A 21,069-nucleotide genomic window follows, 5' to 3' on the forward strand; every position below is an offset into this window, starting at 1 on the left:
CGATGGGGGGAGGGGGGTTGTTACTTTGTGAGGGTGAAAAGGGTAACTATTGCATTGTTCTGTACACCTGAAACTAACAATAAAACAAACAAACAAAAAAAGACAGTGACCTCACCCAAGCTGACCCTTGGGGAACCTGAGGGAATCCTCATCCCTGGACCCTATTTCACTGTTTCCAGGGAGGCCCTGGGGACCATGACAGTAGGGTTCTGCCAGCCTTGAGCAGGGTTCTGCAAGGACAGGCATGAACCTCCCTGCTAATCTCTGTGACCCTGGGCAAAGTCTAGTACCTTCTGATCTGTAAGCTGGGTCTGTGAATAGCTGGCTGAAGGCTGCCCTGGGGTGGAAGGAGGTTTCTTGGCTAAGGCGTTGGGTGGGAGTCAGGGACTTGCCTGGGGTAGTCTCCATGTGCTGCTTGCTGTCAGGGTCCCCTGGGGCTTAGCACATGTCCTGGGGTGGCAGTGAGTGTCCCATCAGTGGGGTATGTACTCGTAAGCAGAGTCCTGGCTTCCTCGGGGTCTCCGAGGAGCTGTGACAGGGACACAAACACTCAGGCAGAGAATTTGGCTCCATTCAAGTTTTATTGGGCCCCTTTCAGCCTGGGGCTCTTTGTAGTCCCCAGGCTGCAGCCTGGAGGTGGCTCTGGTGGGCTGTAGCACCCTGCTGCTGCCCACCGCCCCAGCGCTGTCCTGTGGCCCAAGGGAAGGAGGGAACGTAGATGGAAGGAAGGGGCTGGAGACAGGTCATCAGCCCCCCCCCCCACCCTCAGGGGCTGGGGCCCTCCCTATCTCCACAGCTGGCCCAAAGGCCGCTGGCCCAGCTGCCCCAGAAATCCAAGGCACTGGGGGCAGCTCCTCACAGCCAGTCCTTGGCCAGCTACGTGGTTGACTTGTGCCCGTTGGCCAGCCACACAGCTGCCCGGCTCCGAGGGCCATCAGTGGGGGCCGTCCCGTTCTTCAGCTGCGGACGCTCCTGGGCCGCCTCCCCTTCGCTCGAGTCTGACTCCTCCGCATCACTGCGAATGTCCTTCTCCATCTGGGGGACAGGGTGGGCATGAAGCGGGGGGCTGCTGGGCCAAGGGCTCCAGGGCGGCACATGTGAGCCCACCCTCACCTGGCCCTACCTGGCCTTTCTTCGTGAAGCTGTGGATCATGCGAAGGATGAGGCAGGACCAGAACACGTGTAGCAACTGCAGCAGCAGCAGGAGGGAGTTGAAGAAATAATAGCCGAAGAAGGGGTCCCAGCTGAGGACGGACTCGAAGTATGTGGTGTACAGGATCCTGTGGCAGGTGGCCAGGCAGGAGGGAGAGGGCTTCACCAGCTGCTCCAGAACCTTGGATGGCACCCCACTGCCTCCAGAGTAATAGCTATGCTCTTCAACTAGGCATTTAAGTGTCCGCTCTCACTTGGTTGTGTTAAGTGAGGACACACAAGCTTGTACAACCATGAACTCCAAGGGGGCGCTTCGTATCCCAGTTGCTCTCCTGGGTGGTCCTTTCAGATTTCCTTCTCTCCTCAGAACCCCCTCACCCCCACTTCCTCCCACCCCCTGCCACCCGCACCCAGATCAGCTGTGAGGTCACCAGTCAGCTGCCTGGCTCAGGCAGCAGGTGCCCGGCTGGCCCTCCCTCCCGACACCTTCTGCCCTTTCCTCGTCTGCCTTCAGGAACCCACACTCCTGCCTCCCCACTTCACACCGGCGCTGTCTTCCCTGCAGGCTCCCCTTGACCTGGAAACATCAGGGGCCCCAGAACTGGGCCTCCGTCCACACCTGGTCCCCAGGTGACCACGTTGTTTCATGGCTGCAAACAATGGACATTCACATCTTTCGCTGGAACCCCAGGCTGGTGTGCTCACTGCCTCTTCCACGACTTTTCAGGGGGTTGGAGGGCAGTGGAAATAGGCCCCTCAAACCCACAGAGCTAGGGAGGATTCTGAGCTCATTACCATTTTGTGACCCTTGAGTTATCCCCAAGTCTACCCACTTCTCTTACTTGCACTGGTCCAGCCCATCATCCCTCACCTGGTCCAGAGAGCTGTGGCCTGGGCCCTGGCCCTTCAGCTCCTGGAGGGTTCTCACCCTCTGTAGCCACCAGAGGGCACCTGTGAGCACCCAACTCAAATCCTTTCCTCCTCTGTTCAGAACCCTCCACTTCGCTTGGGATGAAAACCCCCACCTCCCTGCCCTCAGCTCTTCCCTTTCTCCCTCTGCTCCTGCCACATGGGCCTCCTCACTGTTCCTCCAACATGCCAGGCACCATCCAGCCTCAGGGCCTTTGCACGTGCTTTCCCCTCTGCCTGGAACACTTCTGTTATGATCAGTATGGTCCTCTCCTTCACCTTCCTCCAGTCTTTCTGTATGAACATTGTGAGTGATGCCTTCCGTGACAGTTCTAATTCCAACTGCCCACACACTTCCTATGCCTGACTTTAGTTCCTTTTTAATACCGTGTTTTCCCGAAAATAAGACTTAGCCAGAGAAGAAATCCTAGCATGATTCCTCTAGGATATGGAGGACACACACCCCTCACATGAGGGTTTTATGACCTGTTTCAGGGAGAAGGGTGCCTTTTCCACTAACTCCTTCAGCTTAAAATATTCAGTATGCCAAGGTGCCATATTTTGGCACCTAAAATCATGTGAGGGCTTGTTTTCTGTCTAGGTCTTATTTTTACGATAACAGGGTTTGATCACTCACATGCTCTATATTCTACTTGTTTGCCTTATTTCATTCCCCTAGCCCAACCCCCAGTGTCAGCTCCATATGAGCAGGGATCTTTACTTTGCTCTCTCTGCTGTCAGAGGCTCAGCAAATACAGTAGGTAAAGACTTTAGTGAGCTGGTACCCGACCACACCATGTTCTAGGCACACGAGAGTGAAGACCAAGCCCAGGTCTCTGTCTTTCTCACCTCTGGTCCTTTGCATATGCTGTGCCTGGGCTGGGAACACAAAACCCTCCCTTGCCTCCTCTTGGGAGCCTCCCAGCCAACACCCACTGCTCCCTGGGTTGGGAACTGAGGGTGAGGCAGGCCTGGATCCCAGTTGTGCCTGCCCACCTGCCTAGCACCCCCTCCCACCCCCCCACCCCCCCACACACACACACTGGAGGGCTGACTCACTGGGTGGGGAAGAGCACAAGTCGTGTGTAGAAGAAGACCAAGGAGAAGACGATGAAGAGAGAGTTGCACACCTGCTGCTGGCGCGCATAGTTAAACATCTTACAGGCCTGGGGAGGGCAGCACAGAGAAATGGACTCAGGTGGGTGGTAGGGGTGGGAAACCAGGGGGGAAGGGGCAGGGCCTCATCTCAAGGAAAAGGCGTCATGGGGCTGGGCCAGGTGAGCTGGGGCAGGGCCTTATCTTTAAGAACTGCCTAGAAAGGTACAAAGTGGTCTGTGTATGAGAAGCTTCATCTTCCTGGAAGAGGAGAAGCAGGGCCTCACCTCCCATGAAGATAGAAGGGCAGTCTCCTAGGAAGACTGGGGGCGGGGTCTCATCTCCAGGGGCACCTGGGAGGGTGGGGGAGGGCGGCTGAGAGGGCTCTGGCAGGGCCCACCTCCAACAGGAAGTCAGCTGAGTCATGTAGCAGCAGCACCAGAGAGCCAATGCGCAGCAGGTTCGCGCTGTAGGAGAAGGTGACGAGGGTGATGGTCACAAAGTGGTGTGCCACCTGCTCCTTGAAATCCTGTGGGAAACAACAGGTCACAGGCAGAACAAGACTGGATGGCTGGAGGGGCCCCTTCCCACAGGGCCGGGAGCAGCCCTCTCGGGGCTGGCTGGCCTCTGGACCCAGTGGACCCCACGCTTCCTACCTGAGGCACCAGGGGATCTCCAGGTGTGGGGTGAGGCCATCCCTGCCCACCTGAGACTGGGTCCCGACTCCCCCAGGACGTCACATCCTTAGCTGGACTCTTGGCCTGGCCTCACCTTGCGCCTGATGTCAAAGGGCAGCGTGACCAGCAGGGAGATGTAGAAACTCAGCTCGAAGAGGTACCAATAGTACAGGGCCGGCTTCAGGGGCTGTGGCAGGGCGGTTGGGACAGCATTAGCTGAGGGGAGTGGAGGTTCCCTCGGGGCACACACATGGCTCAGGGCCCTTCCCAATGTGCTCAAAACCAGAATCCCAATGAGCAAAGAAGGTGTGCGTGCTCCGTCCCTGGAGGTAATCAAGGGCGGTGATTTTGTGGCAGCTCTTCTTCCAAGTTTCCTAACTCCTGGCCCCTCTCTGTTCCACAGGGGAGGTGGAACTAAAGTGGGACTTGGAGGGGGATTATGGTGTCATGTCCGGGTTTGGCTGTACTGCCTGTGGCCACAGGAACTCTGATCCTCCCAATCCTCCCTCCAGCCTCCAGACACCCCCTGCCACTCACCTGGATTGGGTAATTGTCCCAGCACATCACCGGCCTCCACAGCCATGACTCCTGTGGGGACACAGGCACCTGAGGCTGTCTAAAGGTGGGACACCAGCCCCCCACCCCAGGCCTGGGGCCTCCTCGGGGCTGCCCTGGCCCTTGAGGTGCTGCTGTCACTCAGCTCTGCTGTTTCCCACCTGGTTATATCTCTACTGTCACTCTAGACCAGGGGCTCATTCACGGCCAGGTCCGCAGCCCCACGCACAGTAGGGAACATCTGCCATGACCTTGTCGAGTTCTCTCTCCCCACTCTGTGCACATGCCTTCCCCTCTGCCCACACCCCCCACCCCCAAGCCAGGCTGGCACGCAGTAGGTGCTTATGGGGCAGGTGGAGGGGCTAGGAAGCAGTCAGGAACACTCACGTGGTAGAGGACCGAGAGGCCACCGAAGAAGGAGCACAAATAGAAGACAAACCTCCAGCTGCGGACAGGGAGGGAGCCCATGAGGCAGCTGCTGATGGAGCAGACCCCACCCCTTGCAGCCCCAGACAGCCCCCTCCCTAGGCCCACCCCCGGCTGACCTGGCCTCACAGAATTTCTTGGTCAGGCAGGGCCGTTCCTGGTTCCGGCGTCTCCGGAACCAGCGTTGGGTCTGCCGCAGCGTGAGGCCACACTGGGCGGCCAGGACAGCCATCTGAGTCTGGGGAGGGGAGAGGAGGGCCGTGGTCACCAAGGTGGCTTTCCACTTCTATTCCAGGACAGATGGGACCCAGCTCTGTTCCTTCCACCCCTACAGCCCCAGACCTCACCTGTGGGGCTGTCTACCTATGGAGATAGGGGAGAGGGGTGATAGGATGGGGCCCCCCAAACAGCCAGGCCTTTTGAGAACCCAGTCCTGCTCACAGGACAGGCAGGTGACTGATGGTGATTGGGATTAAGAAAAGGGCTGGGGACTGGGGGCAGTTCCCCCTAGAGGTTTTCTCTCTAGAACAGTGAAGTCTCACACCTACTCCAGACAGGCGGTTGAGACCTTGCCCCCCACAACTACCTGCAGAGGGGGACTGCCAACGGAGGGGGATCACAAGGCTCTGTTCTGCAGGAGCTGTCCCCCCATCCCCCAGGGTAGGAAGACCTCTCCCTTTCCCTCTCCCCCTCAGGACCCAGCCCAGATCCTGCCCACGAGGCAGCTACACTGGGATGGGAATAGGAGGGTCACATGACTGCAGAATCCTCCAAATACTCAGGGCTTCTACTCTTCCCCAGAGCAGGAGACAAACCCGCTCTGGTCCCAGGAGCTGCTCACTGGGCAGATGAGCTCACTGATGGGGGTCCTGGTGAAGTGTGTGTGTGTGTGTGTGTGTGTGTGTGTGTGGTGGTAGTGGGCGGGGGGCGGGCAGGCGGGGAGCACTGTGGAGGAGCCAGAAGCTGCCCTAGGTTTTCCCTGCCCCCCCCCACAAGTGGGTCACATACGGTCCCAGCCCCCATCCACACAGCAGCCAGGCAGGCAGATGGGGCTAGAGAAGGGCAGCGGGGGCCTCACCTCCTTGGGTCGCCCCCTTTCCATGAGGAAGTGCTTCTCCAGTGTGGCGTTCGGTTTCACCAGCCTCCTGGCCTGATCCTGTACACCCAGCCACCTGCTCAGGGGCCGGCCAACAAGTCTGGGTGCAGGGGACACAGTCCATCAGTCCAAGTGAGAAGGAACGTACATGCTACAGGCAGAGAAACTGAGGCTGGGAGGGGCCAAGTCATATCCTGGGACTCTGGAGGGTAGCCTGGCTGTTGCATTAGACTATGTATAAGAAATGCAGCTGGACCAATCTTCAGGATGGGGGCGTGAGGGTAAACTTTTGGGGTACCCAATCGCCTTCACTCAATCCAATCCCAAACCAGGGATCAGAGTCCCCTTACTGCCTGACTCATGGTAGCCTGGTCCTGGTCTGCCCCCCACCAGATTGGGGGCTCCCCACTGGCAGGAGCAGGTTTGCTCCCTCCCTTTCAGGCCTCCCCTCTCCCAGTCTCCCCCAACTCCAGCTTGAACACTTGGGAGGAGCCAGACCCTGGTCAGTCAATCACCACATAGCCCACAAGGCCAGGGATCCCCAAGGCCAGGGATCCGGACCAAATCTCATATCCATCATCCCCAAATCACCCTTCATTTGGGGAAACTGAGGTGTAAAATACCCCAGCAAGGAACTCATTCCAGACTCAGTCGTGATTGGGGGGGAGGGGGAAGGGAATGGAATGCACTAATGTTTGTCGAGTGCTTACGATCTGCCAAGCATTAAGCACTTAACCCTATTTTTGGCCTACCCACTGTGTGACCTCAGGCAGGTCACTTGACCTCTCTGTGCCTCCATTTCCTCTTCTGTAAAATGGTAATTGATAATAATAGTACCGCCTCTTAGGGTTGCTAAGTGGGTTAAGACACATCAACTGCTTTGAGCAGTGGTTGGCACAGAGTAAGTGCACGAATGGTGCCTGTTAAATAAAGGTCAGTGGATGTTCCCTGGGTTCCGTGCCCAGCCTGTGTGCAGGAAGCCCAGACTCCAGAAAGCTCCTTATGAGCGGGAGAGACAAAGCAAGATGCAAAATGCTTCCATGTCCCTGTGGTCAGGGCAGACAGAGAGAGCACCCAAAGTGGCTGGACGGGGTTAAGGGCTTTGTGGGGGAAGGGGCTGGGCAGGTTTCCCTGGAACCCAGCCTTAACGGAACCGTAGGGGAGTAAGTGGAAAGGCCAGGTGGTCACCAAGAAGGTGGCAGACCTGAGTGGAGGAGGACATGTATGTGGAGAAAGGAGAGGGAGAGGGGTCCTTTGCATCAAGGGAAGTTTGACGCAGGGGACAGTGGGGAGGCTGGCAGGAAAGGGGCCTGGCAAGGCAGGTCTGGGTGCCACATGGGAAAGGGTGGGACTCCCTGAGACAGAGTGGAGGGACCCCAGGAGAGGTACCCACCACCAAGAGACGGACTCCCAGGACTAGAGGAAGAAACTCAGCTCCGAGCAGCACCGGAGTCACCCAAGAAATGACTGACAATCCACAGGTTTGGCAACCAGGAGGTCGCCAGGAACCTGGGCAGGTGGCATATATTCAGGGGCTGGTGCCAGGCTGCAGGAGGCCAGGGTTGAGTGGAAGGGGCCCCAAAGGGGAGGTGGGAGTGCCTATGATTTTTCCTCTAGCTAAAAAGGAGAACAGGAGGGAAGGTGTTAGAAGGGGCAACGCGGTGGGCAAGGGAGGGATGGTAAGGATGAGGGACAAGGGACAAGGGACAAGGGACAGGCTTGCCTGTAGGGGACAGGGGGAGGAGGGAACGGGCAGGAGTTTCTTTGCTTACTAACTGGCCTCTGCTAACCTGTCCTCGGTCAGCAAAGCAGGCATATGTCCCTCCAGGTCCCCACCCATTTTCTGAAGATGCTGGCTCACCCAGACCTGAGCTGCAGCCAATGTTCTGATAAAACAGCCATCAGAGACCAGTAGAATGTGAGTGGTGGCAGCTGGGGGCAGGATGGAGCGGGAAAAGCACTTTATTTCAAAACCAGGGACCCGTTAGGAAGAAACCATGCACAAGGTGGCAGCACAGGGCCAGCACCACACACACGAGCCAAGACCGACACTCACCTCTCGAAGGTGAAGCGCATGGCAACCAGGGCCAGCGCCAGGGGCAGGGCCGCCAGCATGTCCCGGGGGTGGGCGTAGACCACTCCATCCCGGTCCTCCAGTTGGGTCCATGAGTAGTTGGGCGGTAGCCAGAGCCTCTCCCACCACAGCCACTCATTCAGCCTGGACCACATCCTGTGGACAGTCGGTCCAGTTAGTGGCGAGCTCAGAATGCAGGATGGGTGCCCTCTCTCCCCTAGTGCCTGGCAACCGGGAGTTTATTATAGCCAGTGTTAAGGTTAGACTCGGGCTGTGTGTTCTCAGGCAAATGACTCAACCCCTCTGAACCTCAAATCCATCTGTAAAACGGGGACAGTAATATCCACCTCTCAGCCCAGCCTGGTCAGGCACACAAAGTCCTTAGCCTGGTGCCTACTGACCCTTAACAACACAGCTATGACAACAGCTATTATTCTGCACTTTTACACTCAAGAAAAACAGTGGCCAGAAGTCAAGGAAGTGGCTGAGTGGGGTCATGACCTCGAGCTCTTAAAGGTCCAGGAAGGTTTCCTGCTATTGCAGGAAGGTACCTTACATGCAGCCCAAAGATAAAGGACTTGAAACCTGCAATCCCCTCCCTGTCCATCTTCCCAACATGGACTCCCCAGGAGGTGTGAATGTCAGCTGTCTTGTTCTCTATTCCAGACCAACTACGGGTGGCAGCTGGGCAAAAGAGACAACTGCAAGACTGAGCTTCCCGGATACACTGCAGCGACCAAGGTGAGCCTGCTTTCCATCTATTGGGTTGTCGGGAAAGTCATGACACATTTCTGCAACGGAAAATCTAGAAAAAATATGTCATGACTTTTCCGACAACCCAATAGAGCTGCCAGGGAAGCAGCCCCCACCTGCGGAGCCCAGCTGTCTTGAGTAGCCCACACAGCTTCTCCCTTTGAGATCTTAAGACACTTGGAATGTTTGTTCACTCACCCACCCATCCATCTATCCACCCACCCATCTGTTTGTTTGGTCCATCCATCATCCTTCCATCCATCCATCCATCCGTCCACAAGATGTTCTCTGATTGACTTGCACATGCCAGCCCACGCTAGGTGTTGGGGACAAAGCAGACACATTCCCATCTCCATGGAGATCTCAGCCCAGCCAGGGAAGGCAGCCAATACGCATATAAACAGATTCATAAATAAATGAAATAACCCCAATGTGATGGGGCCTGATAGAAAATAAACAGGATGGCATGATTTTAAATGAGGTGACGAAGGAAGGTCTCTGTAAGGGGAAACCATCTGAGCTGAGACAGAAAGATGAAGAAGCCCTGGGTTTATATAGAGGGGAGTAGTGGTGGTACAGAGGAGCTTTCCAGAGAAATAGTAAGCAGCATGTGCAAAGGCCCCAAGGCAGGAATGAGCTGAGAGAGCTAGAGGATCTGTAAGGAGGCACAAAGTGAGCGAGGGGGGGACAGGGAGGAGATGAGGGTAGAGCGGGGACAGGGCAGGTCATTCAGGGCCTGTGGGAAGGAATTTAGATGATTTCCCCCAACAGGAGGAATTTTCATGAGGAAAATTTTGAAATCTGCAGAAAAGTTGAGAGAATTTACAGTGAACACCTATATGCCCACAGCTGGATTCTATCATTCACGTTTTGCATTATTTACTTCATCTCATGCCTGCTCATGCTTCCATCCATCCCTCTATCCACCCATCAGTCCATCTGATTTTTCCAGATGCACTTCAAATGAAGCAGCAGACATCAAGCCACATCACCCCTAAATATTTCAGCATGCAGATCATAATTAGGGTTTAATATTTGCTTGTGTGTCTTTTTTCTTTCAAGGTAACTTTTACTAGAGCAAAATGCATCCATCTTAAGTGTAGAGCTGCTGAGTTCTGGCAAATGCACCTACTTGTGTAGCCCAACCTCCTACCATAAACATTCTTGTTTTTCCATCAAGTTCTTTCGTGCCCTTTCCCACTCAGTCTCCATCTCTGCCACCCAAGGTCACCTCTGTCCCAATTTTTTTTTTTTTTCCATCTGCACTGGAGGTCTGCAGATGGATGTGAGGGCCTCTGAGGAGCAGGCTGTTTTATCTGTTCTAGAACTTCACAAAAATGGAGCCACAGACTCCATCTCCGTGTCTGGCCGCTTTCACTAGTGTCACGTTTGAGACTCACCCATGGTGCATCTACCAGTAGCTTCTGTCCTTCTTAAGACAGAATCCTAGGTACCGTGTGGATATACCATAAGTGGTTATCCTTCGCTTGCTGATGGGCATTTGGGATGTTTGTAGTTTGGGATAATTATGAGCAAAGCTGTTACGCACATTCACATCCGAGTCTTATGTGAACAGAAAAGTTTTCGTGTCTCCTGAGTCCATCCCAAGGAATGGAATTGCTGGGTCATCGGGCAGTTGCGTGTTTAACTTTATAAGCAACTGCCAAACTGTTTTCTGGGATGGCTGCATCATTTTACACTCCTGCCTGTGGAGACTGGGAGTTCTGGGGCTCATGTTTTTTTGTGTGGTTTTTTTTTTTAGGTGAGATAGCACGCCATGCAGGAAGTGGCCTGTGGGAGGCCATAAGGGGGGTGCCGTGAACTGTCCAGATGAGGTGGGTGTGGTGGAGAGAAGGGACATTTCCAGAGACATTGTGGAGGCAGAGCACCCAAGAGGTGAACACCCTCAAGAAAGGAGCAAGAAGAGAAGCAGGAATGTACAATTCCATTTATATCAAGTTCAGCACCAGGCAAAAAAAAAAAATCTATGATGCTTGCATTGGCTTCCTGTGGCTGCTGTTACAAGTTGCCACAAATTTCATGGCTTAAAACAATATAGACTGGGTCGGCTGAGTGATGTGTTGTTTGGGAGCTGACTTGGGACGCCAGCTCTGGGCAGCAGGGCCCTGGTTCGGGTCCCACATGAAGGCCAGTGACGTTGCCCTCTGCGGCTAGGATGAGCTGGGCTGCCGTGGGTCGCCGGCGACAGCGTGGACTGCAGCCCTTGCTGCAGTGGGCTGCCGTGAGTGGCCGGCGGCCAGCGTGGGTGGCTGCAGCTGGCGTGAGCTGCTGGGAGCCGCCGTGAGCGGCCGGCCTTCGGTGACCGATCTGCCTCACCTGGGAGGAGCGCAGTGATCACAGTGCCAACGTTGTCAGTGAAGCAAGGTCCTCCACGGCTGGACTGGGAATGGGAGGACAGCAACTTGTCTGTTCCCCTTCCCTGATTCCACAATGCTGTTCTCCTCCCCCAATTCCCCAATAAAATCTTAAAAACAAAACAAAAACAACAATATAGACTTATTTTTTTACAATTCTGGGGGTCAGAAGTGCGCAGTGAATCTCGTGAGCATGCGGGCAGGGCTGTGTTCCTTCTGGAGGTTCCAGAGGAGAGAAGGTGCTTCAGCGCCTCTTCCAGCTTCTAGAGGCGCCTGTGTGCCTTGGCTTGCGGCCTCTTCCTCTAGCTTCAGAGCCAGCAGTGCAGCGTCTTCAAATCTCTCTCCAACTCTCCTGCATCCCTCTTATAAGCACCCCTGTGATTACTTTAGGCCCCCCAGGTAATCCAAGGTTATCTCTCATCTCAAGGTCACGCTGTTAGCAACCTTAATTCCATCTGCAAACTCAATTCCCTTTTGCCATACGAGGTAACATTTCCAGGTCCTGGGATTGGATGTGGGCATCTTTAAGGGACATTATTCTGCCTGCCACATTGCCAGCCATCAGGAGAGTAGTGTCCGGAAGGGCCATGAGGTGTTGCTTAGGGCTAGAAGTTTCTGTCTCCTGACCTGGGTGCTATTCTGGTTGAGAAAATTCACAGAGTTGTGCATTTATAATGTGGGCCCTTTTCTCTGGGCAAATGAAAACATTTATATTCAAAAAGTCTATGATTCAGGGCTGGCCGATTAAGAACTGGCTTGGGACGCCAGAGGGCCCCGGTTCAGATCCCACATATGAGGGCCAGTGACACTGCCCTCTACAGCTAAGATGCTGAACAACAGCTCAACCTGGAGCTGGGCTGCCGTGAGTCGCTGGTGACGGCGTAGGCTGCAGCCCCTGCTGCAGTGGGTTGCCATGGGCTACCTTGTGTAGCCAGCAGCCAGCGTGAGCGGCCAGCAGCCAGCGTGAGCGGCCGTCCAGAAGCCGGCGACTGATCTGCCTCGCTCGGGAAGAGCGCAATGATGGTGCCAACTTGGGCCAGTGAAGCAACGTCCTCCACAACTAGACTGAAGAACAAAAGGACAGCAACTTGTCTGTTCCCCTTCCCCCAATTCCCCAATAAAAATCTTTAAAAAAAAAAAAAAAGTCTATGATTCAGATTTTAGTTCTGACATGTGGGTTTTCACCCCACACCAGCAAGCAATTCTCTTGCATCAGCTGGGTGTCCTATAATTCAGAATTCAGCTCAATTCTGACACCATCTAACTGGAGACCATGTCAAATCCCACAGGTTAAGGGCTCGATCCCATAAGACTGCTGCCCCTCCATTTGAGACGACAATCACCTGGTCTTCTGACCAACTGGCTATTGATAGGAAGTTCCCATCATCCCCCTTCTCTGGTTTGATGAATTTGCTAGAGTGGCTCACAGAACTCCGAGAAACAGTTTACCGACTAGATCACTGGTTTATTATAAAGGATATACTCAGGAATAGCCAGATGGAAAGACGCGTAGGGCAGGTATGGGGAACGGGTGGAGCTTCCATGCCCTCTCCAGGCACCACTCTCCCCAAATCTCCAAGTGTTCACCAACCCGGAAGCTCTCAGAACCCAGTCCTTTTGGGTTTCTATGAAGACTTCATTAATTACATCATTGGCTATTGGTGATTGAGTCAACCTCCAGCCCTTCTCCCCTCCCAGAGGTCTGCGGGTAGGACTAAAAGTCCCAACCCCCTGGCACATGGTTGGCTCCCCTGGCAACCAGCCTTAGGTGACCAGGAGGCTTTCCAAAAGTACCTCATTAACATAACAAAAGCCACCTTTATCTCTCTCAATTCCCACAGTTTAGGAGCTCTGTGCCAGGACAGAGAACAAAGACCAAACTTGTATTTCTTATTATAAATCACAATATCACAAGTCATACAGAAAAAAAGAAAAATTCTCAGAGTCTGAGGAACTGGGTGAACGAGAATGAGAGGACTTCTGGGCAGGAGTTGGGCTCTGTGTTGAACACGGCAAGCAGGGGACACGTGGTGGAGGGGCAAGGAGCTGGTGGGGTGGGGTGGGCACTGGGCAGCACTCCACAGGTCCAAGGGGATGGATGAAATCCTTGGGGAGGGGAGTATCGATAAAGGAACAGTCCCCACCCAACCATAGACCACATGGGGGGAATCCTGCTTTCAGGCATCAGTAAGTAATTAGCAGTAGCAGCTGCCATTGGACGCTCTGGTGGGGGACGGGCATTAGAAGGCAGCGGCTTGGTGAAAGGTCAAGGATGTATGGTGGTGGCTAGTTTAGACCTACAAGGCTCAGGCAGCACAGACAGAATAGGCACATAGACAGGTATGTGCAGGAAAACTTTGCCAGGATGGTCAAGTTCTCTAGGAAAAAAAACCATCTTCACTAACAGGCAAGGACGGCTTGATCCTGTGCTCCCACTGGGGCTCGAGGGCACATGCCCAGCCTGGCCTTCCCAGCCTCACCCACCCACCGCAGAGCATCTCCGGCCTCCTTCTCGGGGGCCTTCCCACCCATCCGACAGACCACCCCACACAAGTGCAAAGGGAAGTGGGCTGAGTCCAGAATCCCAACCCCATGTTCTTCCCCCACCCAAGGGTGCCCAGATCGGGGTCCACGGAAGCTGTGGTGCTTACAAATCACGATGAGCTTCAGGGACAAGGGAGAACACATATGAACAATGGCATCTCATAACTCAGGCCTCTGCCCGTGTCCCCAGCCTCAAAGCCCACCATTCATTGCCTGACACTCTGCTCCCACCACACTGTACAATTTCACCCCACCCCCACCCCCAGCCTTTACAAATGCTGTCCTCTGCCTAATGTCCACCTAATATTTATGTCCCCTGCTGGGTGCTGAGGACACAAAATGGTGGGGAAAGTGGCATGGTCCCTGCCCTCATAGGGTTTACTCGTCTTCCTTATCTCTCTGGTAAACTCCTATGCATCCTTTAAAACCCAGTTCAGTTGTCACAACCTCCCGATTGCCCCCACCTTGGATCCACTTAAAGAACCTCCCCCAGCCCTGCCTTGCTCAGCCCTGCCACATTCACTGTGAGGTTGGGAGTGAGCCAGTCTTTTTGGAGGTGCTGAGGAGTGGAGAAGGAAGGATGCATGACCAGTCTTGAATCCCAGTCCCCTCAGCTGAAGCAGTCTCAGCCCTTTCTGGCCCCAAGTCATTTTGGAAAAGTACTTTCCAAACCAGAGAGCCCTCCAAGGGGGCTTCAGACTGACACCCTACCCTGACTGCAGAGGTCTCGGCCCTGGAAGGCCTACCCTCTCTCTAACCTGTCTGTCTTTTCCTGCACCCCTTTCACCGTCTTGATAAAGAAGAGACACTACAGAGTTTGAGAAGAGAACAGGGTCTGGAGTCCAGCTTACTGTCCCAAGTCCCAGCTCCAATGCTCCCAGTCCTGGGGGCCTCAATTTCTTCACCCACCTGTTGGTGGGACAGGTGCCAAGACAGGTGGGCTCAGGGGCAGCTGTAACCAGGCATCCATGGCCAGCAAGGCCCAGACTTCTCTTCCACCTCCCCAACCCCCAACAGGTGCCCTTTTCCAGAGGGACAGGAGAAAATGGGGCCCAGGGTGGCACTCCTCTTCAAAATGCATGTTTGGACCCCAGCTCCTCCACTCATTCCCTCTGATACTCTGCCTCCCTGGGCCTCAGCTGCCCCATCTGAAAAGTGGGTACAGCTTGATCTCCTGCTTTACCAGGCTATTGTGGAGGCTCATGAGGCCAGGCAGTTCCCAAATACTGCACGCTGGTGTTGCAATAGATTTGATTCCTGCGTCACCGGTTTACCAGTCACGCAACCTCAGGCGGGTGACCTGGCCGCTCCGTGCCTCAGTTTCCTCATCTATAAAATAACAATAGGCCCTTTCCACATGGGGTGGCTGGAATGATGCCTGAGGGTGGAGTGGGTAGTAGGTAAAGTTTCGTTCCTTATTGTTAGCAGGAGAGGGCTGGGATGGGGAGCAGTCTGGAAAGGAGGGGTGCTGGCCTGTGGCTGGTTCTGGGTGGTTCTTCCCGGATCACCCCCTAGTCTCTGCAAAGGCGCTTTCCCATAAAGCTGTAGCTAATGAGCTCAGGCGGGGCTCAGCCAAGGCCACCGAAGGGTCACTTGGAGAAACACCAAGTGGGTGGCTGGGCCAGCCTGAGCCCTCATACCCAGCGTCACCCCTATCCTGCCCACCCTGCATCTCCCAGCCCAGCTGCATCTTGAAGCCTCTTTGGCCTTATTCCAAGCCCTGCCCCTGCCACCTGGAGCCAGACTCCATAATCCTTCTTAGTGGCTAAAAATATCCCCGATTGGGGGAAAGAGAAAGATTAGAGCTTCCTGCTGACATGAAAAGGGGGAGGGGGAGCAGAGGATCCCTGGCCTGCCTCAGGGGTCGGAACGAGCACACCTGTTCCTTATTATTCACCTGAACCCCCAAATGTCCCAGCACTGCCAGCAGAACAGAGCTGTACACACAGGTTTATTTTATTTTCAATCTAGCTAGAAACGCAGGGCTTCCCCTAGTTGGAAAAGAGAAATCAATTCAGACTCCAGATGTCCAGGCCCAGCCTAGGAATGGACAGAGGTACGGTGCGCGCGTGTGCACACACACACACACACACACACTCACACACACACTCACCTGGCCTCTACAGCCTGGCCTGCAGCCTGGGGTCACCTGACATTTGCGGCTGGAAGCCCAGGCAAAGAACACATGATGTGCTAAGTGGGGACTGTTTGCCGATAACCACAGCTGCTCCTGCCTGGGACCTAGCTGTCCCCTCCAGATGGTCCTGGCTCCTCTACTCTGGGTTTCTCTATGCAGGGTCCCCACGAGGTGCTAATAATGACCAGAGAGGCAGCCAGTCAAGGAGACACTCCCATGCTGCTCCCTGCAAAGGCCCAAAGAAGGGCCCCAAGTGCAGGGCTCCACCTCGCCCTAACCCCTCATATTTAGATACACTCCTGCCCTCCACACTCTGGCCCTGTGGATACACTCCCTTCTCCCCACCAGCTCATTCACTGCAATGGCTACTTGGGGTCTTTCAGCTCACCAAGCCCATTCTTGTCCCAGGGGCTTTGCACGTGCTATTCCCTCCCACTGCCCCATGTCTAGGTCTGTCTCATCATTCTCATCTCAGCTCACTTGTCACCTTCTCAGATCACTACCAAAGAAGCCACCACATTATTCCATCTCCTTATCATGTGTTTTACTCCTTCAGCCCTGTCATCCCGGTTGATCTGTCTTATTTACTTGTCTGCCTCACCACAAGGCATAAGCCTCAGGAAGGAAGGAATATCACTGTAGTCATTGCTGTGTCCTCTGACAGGGCCTGGCACAATATTAGGTGCCAACTAAATGCTAAGTGGATGAATGAGTGGGTAAAAGAGACACATTGATGGGTGGGTGGATATGAAGACTTTAGCTCAGGTGATTGAACTTTCTAGAAAAAGAAGCCACTCTCTTTAAAAGGCAAGGTCAGCTTGATACCCATAAAGTAGGTCCACTGTTTCCCGGAAACTGGGAACCCTGAGGCTCAAAACCAGAAGCCACTGGACACAGGTCACTCAGCCACCAAGGGAGAGGGCCAGGGCTGGAAGCTCCCCAGGGAGGGGAGGGGGCTGCTCTGCGCCACCAAGGGGACCCGGAATCAAGGACCCTGTGAAGGACTCCGTAGGCCTGCCTCTGCCTATCAAGGTTTCCCCTCCTCCCCTCGGGCTCAGGGGACTGGGTGAGCTGAGTTGGGTCCCCTGGTGTCTCCAGCCCCCTGGCCACCCCTCCTCACCACAGCCTCCCTCCCAACCCCCTGGGTACACCTCAGACCACCCCTTCACAATTCCCCAGCCCCCAACTTAAACAGCCAACAGTGGGGCCATGAGGGTTGCCCACCAGCTGTGCCTTGGGGCTGGCTGCTGGGCCCACCAACCTGGCACCTGTTCCCTCCCTCCCACAGCTCCACCCCACACCCAGGTCCTAGGATTCCCAAGAGCTTCTCTAGTAGTCCAGCCCCCAGACCTTCGCATCAGCAGTGCCTTTTGCCCAAAATGCCCCCACCGCCATCACTGGTTCCCATCACCAGTTCCCCCTCGCCTTCCAAGACCTGGATCAGATTAGGCTCTCTACTGAAGAGGCTTCCTCTGCCCTTCCTGCCCTCCTTGAGCCTTTCTTAAGAACCCCGGGGAGCTTAGAGAGCTAGCTGGCTCTGAGTCTCCCCCAAACAGTGAGGGCCAGGGGAGACCTCCAGGGTCCCCAGCACTGCTTAGTGTGTGTGTTGTGAGGTCAGTCAGGGAGTTTTCAAGGACTGAGGGAGGGGACAGCGTCAGGTCTCAGAGTTGGAGGGGGTAAAATGGGCAGTCCCCAGCCCCACAGGCAGGCGGGGGTGAGGGCAGCAGGATCTGACTGACACCTGCACAAGAACACAGGCATACAGGTGGGAGTGGAAGGGGAGCTCACCTGGACTATTACAATTAAAAAAACAACAACAACACAGCTTTACTGAGGTATCTTTGACATGTAATAAACTGCACATGTTTAAAGTATGTGATTCAATGTATTTTAACATATGTGCATAACCATGAGATCATTGCCTTAATCCAGATAGTCAATAGAGTTCACCCTTGAACACAGGTTTGAACTGCTCAGGTCCATTGTATATGCAGGTTTTTTCATCTTGTAAACAGAGAATGTAAACTGACGGTATAGTTCAGCGGTTCTCAACCTGTGGGTCGTGACCCCTTTGGGGGTCGAACGACCCTTTCACAGGGGTCACCTAAGACCATCGGAAAACAAAAAGATACTTACATTAAGATTCATAACAGTAGCAAAATTACAGTTTTAGAGTAGCAACGAAAATAATTTTATGGTTGGGGATCACCACAACNGGGGAGTTAGTGTTTAATGAAAACAGTTTCAGTTTTGCATGATGAAAAAGTTGTGGAGATGGGTTGCACAGCAATATGAATATACGTAACAATAACTGAACTGTACACTTAAACATGGCCAAGATAGTAAAGTTTGTGATATGTATTTGACCACGATTTAAAAAATTTTTTTTAATTTCTAAAATTACCAAAGGTGGAGGAAAGAAGAAAAACTATGCTGACTTGGGAGGACCAAGTTAAAAAAAATAAAAGCAAAATGCAGAGACACTAATGGTCTGGTACATAATTTATGAAATGGAAAACCACCAGAAGACTTCTGCTTCTGGTAATGGCAGAGTTAGCCACATCAGGCCAGTCCTCTCAGAGATAGCGATAAACTCGGGACCACATATAAAAAAACAACTATAGCAGGTTCTCAAATAACATCATTTCGTTATAACGTTGAGGAGATGCTGCAGGAACTTAACTCTGTTTATGTCAATATATATCAAGTCTACGGTAAATTGGTTTTGTTATATGTCATTTCACTTAAAGTCACAGGACCCATCAACAATGTTAGGTGAGGAGTTGCTGCCCCTGAAAGCTCTATGGGGCTGCAATGTCCGAAGTGGTAGCCACTAGCCTAATATGTAGCTATTTACATTTCAATGAATTAAAATAAAATAAAATAAAAAATTCAATTTCTCAGTTGCATCAGCAACATTTCTTCTTCTTTTTTTTTTTTTTAAGATTTTTTATTGGGGAATTGCGGGGATGGGAACAGCGCTGGGGAATTGGGGGAAGGGGAACAGCCCATAGCAACCCACTGCAGCAGGGGCTGCAGCCTACACCGTTGCCAGCTACTCACAGCAGCCCAGCTCCAGGTTGAGCTGTTTTTCAGCATCTTAGCTGTAAAGGGCAGTGTCACCGGCCCTCATATGTGGGATCCAAACCGGGATCCTCTGACGTCCCAAGCCAGCTCTTAACCATCGTGCCTCTCGGCCGGCCCCCAGGAACATTTCTATAGTTGATAGCTGTGTGTGGTTTGTGGCTTCCGTATTGGGCAGTGCAGACAGGGAACATTTCCATCATGCAGAAAATTCTACTGAGCAGTACTGCTCAAGAGTGACCAAAAATACGTATAAGTTGGATGTAATTCTACACCTGGAATAAAGGAACAGCATGGGAGGAGTTTCCCAGTTTTTACTGTTATTCACTGGAAATAGAAACTGACTTGAAAAATGAGAAGACAGAGCCCGGAGAGACCACAACACCTCAACAATGGATTGAACATGTAGGAAAGGAGAAAGCCCAAAAAAAAAAAAAAAATTTCCCAAGTTCTATACTGTGTGAACCCTTGAACCATACATGTACAGGGCAGACTCCAACCAGCCCAGGTAAGGCTGAAAGAGAAAGTAAGACTTCACCTGCCACCCACCACAGGGGAAATAGACTTTGGAGCTTGAGCCCAAATGGGTTAACTGCCCGATAAAAGATTAAAAAAAAAGAAAGAATCAATGCTCCTCAGAGGAACACAACATAATCCAGAATATCTGCAGCATAGGTTGCCAATGTCCAGGATAAAATCCAAAATGACTCGACATAGGAAGAAACAGGAAAACATGACCCATAACACAAGAAAGACGAAAATCCATGGAGACAGAGCCTAAGGTAATCCAGATGTTGGAATGAGTAGATAAAGACTTTGAAGCAGCTATTACAAATATATTCAAGGATGCAGAGAAAAATTACCTCCTAATAAGTGAACAAACAAGACAACTCAGCAGAGATGCAGAAATCATAAAAGTGACCCAAATGGAAATCCAAAACTGAAAAATATTTGAAATAAAAAAGTCGTGTGTAGGCTTTTGTCCTGTCACACTCAAGTCATCCTCCACCCCACAGAACACGCTGACTTTCTCCTAAGACTTCTTGGCCAAGATCCCACCTTCCACCCAGTCCTTGGGGACTGGAATCTGGGAGTCATTCCGGGCCCCTCCACACACCTCCTGGACACTCATCAAGTCCTGCACTTGTATTTACCTCCCCATCACTGTTGAGCAAGTCTCTTCTCTGCTCGAGTCCCACTGCTGCAGCCTCGTCTCTCTATCTATTTCACTGTGGCCTCTGACCCAGTCTCCCTGTCTCTGGGTTTTGCCCAGGCCACCTCCTTCCTTCTAACGTGCACATCAGACTCTCAGCTTTAAATCCTGCAAGTGCTCCCACTGACCTGGCACTATGCCCTCAATACCTCCAGGCCTCTGCACATACCTCCATTACCCCCTACCCACCGCCAGTGATGCCCTCCCTTTCTGTCTGACAAACCCCTTCTGGTTCTTCACAACTCTGTTCTCCAGACACTTCCTCCAGGAAGCCTGCCAGGTGTCCCCACAATTGGTCAGGGGCCCTTCTCCTGGACTTTCTGACTCCCTTTTTCTCAGGAATTTTGGGGCAACTTTTATCTCCTCCCAAGTAGCCTGTTGATAGGGCCTGACCTCTCCGTATTTCCAGCACCTGGCACGTGACAGGTTCTCAGAAGCTGTCCACCAAATGGATGACTTGAAAGAAAGGCTAAACTGAGGCCCCAATTCAGGCTATAGACACCTGGGGCCCCAGAAAACAACTTAGCTCCAGCCTCAATCTTTCCCAATTCTGCCCCATCCCTCTCCCACCTATGTGATTACATACCCACCAGTCTCCTTCAAAAGGTTCACCTTTTTTTCCTTAAGAACGTTTATTTTTAGATTTCCCTCCAACCCCTAAAGAGAAAGTCAGCTTGGGTGTCACTTGTAGACAGTGGCCATAAAACAAGCACAATGAAAACAAGATGCCATTCAGTCCTGGCCAGCACTGACGGTGGCTAGTCTGCCAGTCCAGGCCTGAGCCCTCCTTGCGCAAGGAGAGATTGGCAAGTGCCTGTCATCTGGGCCTGAAAGATGCAACGGCAGGAATGGGAGCTTTGGGCCTCGATGTCCCCAGAAAATGGGTGGTTCTGTGAACTCTCCTGTGAAATCCCTGGGATTTCAAAGACAGAGAAGTGCCATCTCAAGAGGTCACCAATGGGGCCAGCCGAGTGGCGCA

General features: G+C 53.2%; 1 protein-coding gene across 4 annotated transcripts in view; it reads right to left on the reverse strand.

The window, feature by feature from the left end:
• Window positions 1-559: 559 nt before the first annotated feature.
• CERS4 (ceramide synthase 4) overlaps window positions 560-21,069 on the reverse strand; it is a 29,566-nt gene continuing 9,056 nt past the window's right edge. For all 4 annotated transcript variants that reach the window (XM_019667675.1, XM_019667677.1, XM_019667674.1 and 1 more), the window contains 10 exons: window positions 7,967-8,140; window positions 5,893-6,010; window positions 4,934-5,052; window positions 4,776-4,833; window positions 4,371-4,421; window positions 3,928-4,020; window positions 3,557-3,685; window positions 3,121-3,227; window positions 1,124-1,280; window positions 560-1,035 (listed from right to left, as the gene is read on the reverse strand). In XM_019667675.1, coding sequence (XP_019523220.1) covers window positions 877-1,035; window positions 1,124-1,280; window positions 3,121-3,227; window positions 3,557-3,685; window positions 3,928-4,020; window positions 4,371-4,421; window positions 4,776-4,833; window positions 4,934-5,052; window positions 5,893-6,010; window positions 7,967-8,140 — 1,165 coding nt within the window. In that variant the 3' untranslated portion in view covers window positions 560-876. The remainder of the gene's footprint in view (window positions 1,036-1,123; window positions 1,281-3,120; window positions 3,228-3,556; window positions 3,686-3,927; window positions 4,021-4,370; window positions 4,422-4,775; window positions 4,834-4,933; window positions 5,053-5,892; window positions 6,011-7,966; window positions 8,141-21,069) is intronic.

The sequence above is a fragment of the Hipposideros armiger genome, unplaced genomic scaffold, assembly GCF_001890085.2.
Source record: "Hipposideros armiger isolate ML-2016 unplaced genomic scaffold, ASM189008v1 scaffold_502, whole genome shotgun sequence".
NCBI classification, from domain to species: Eukaryota; Metazoa; Chordata; class Mammalia; order Chiroptera; family Hipposideridae; genus Hipposideros; species Hipposideros armiger.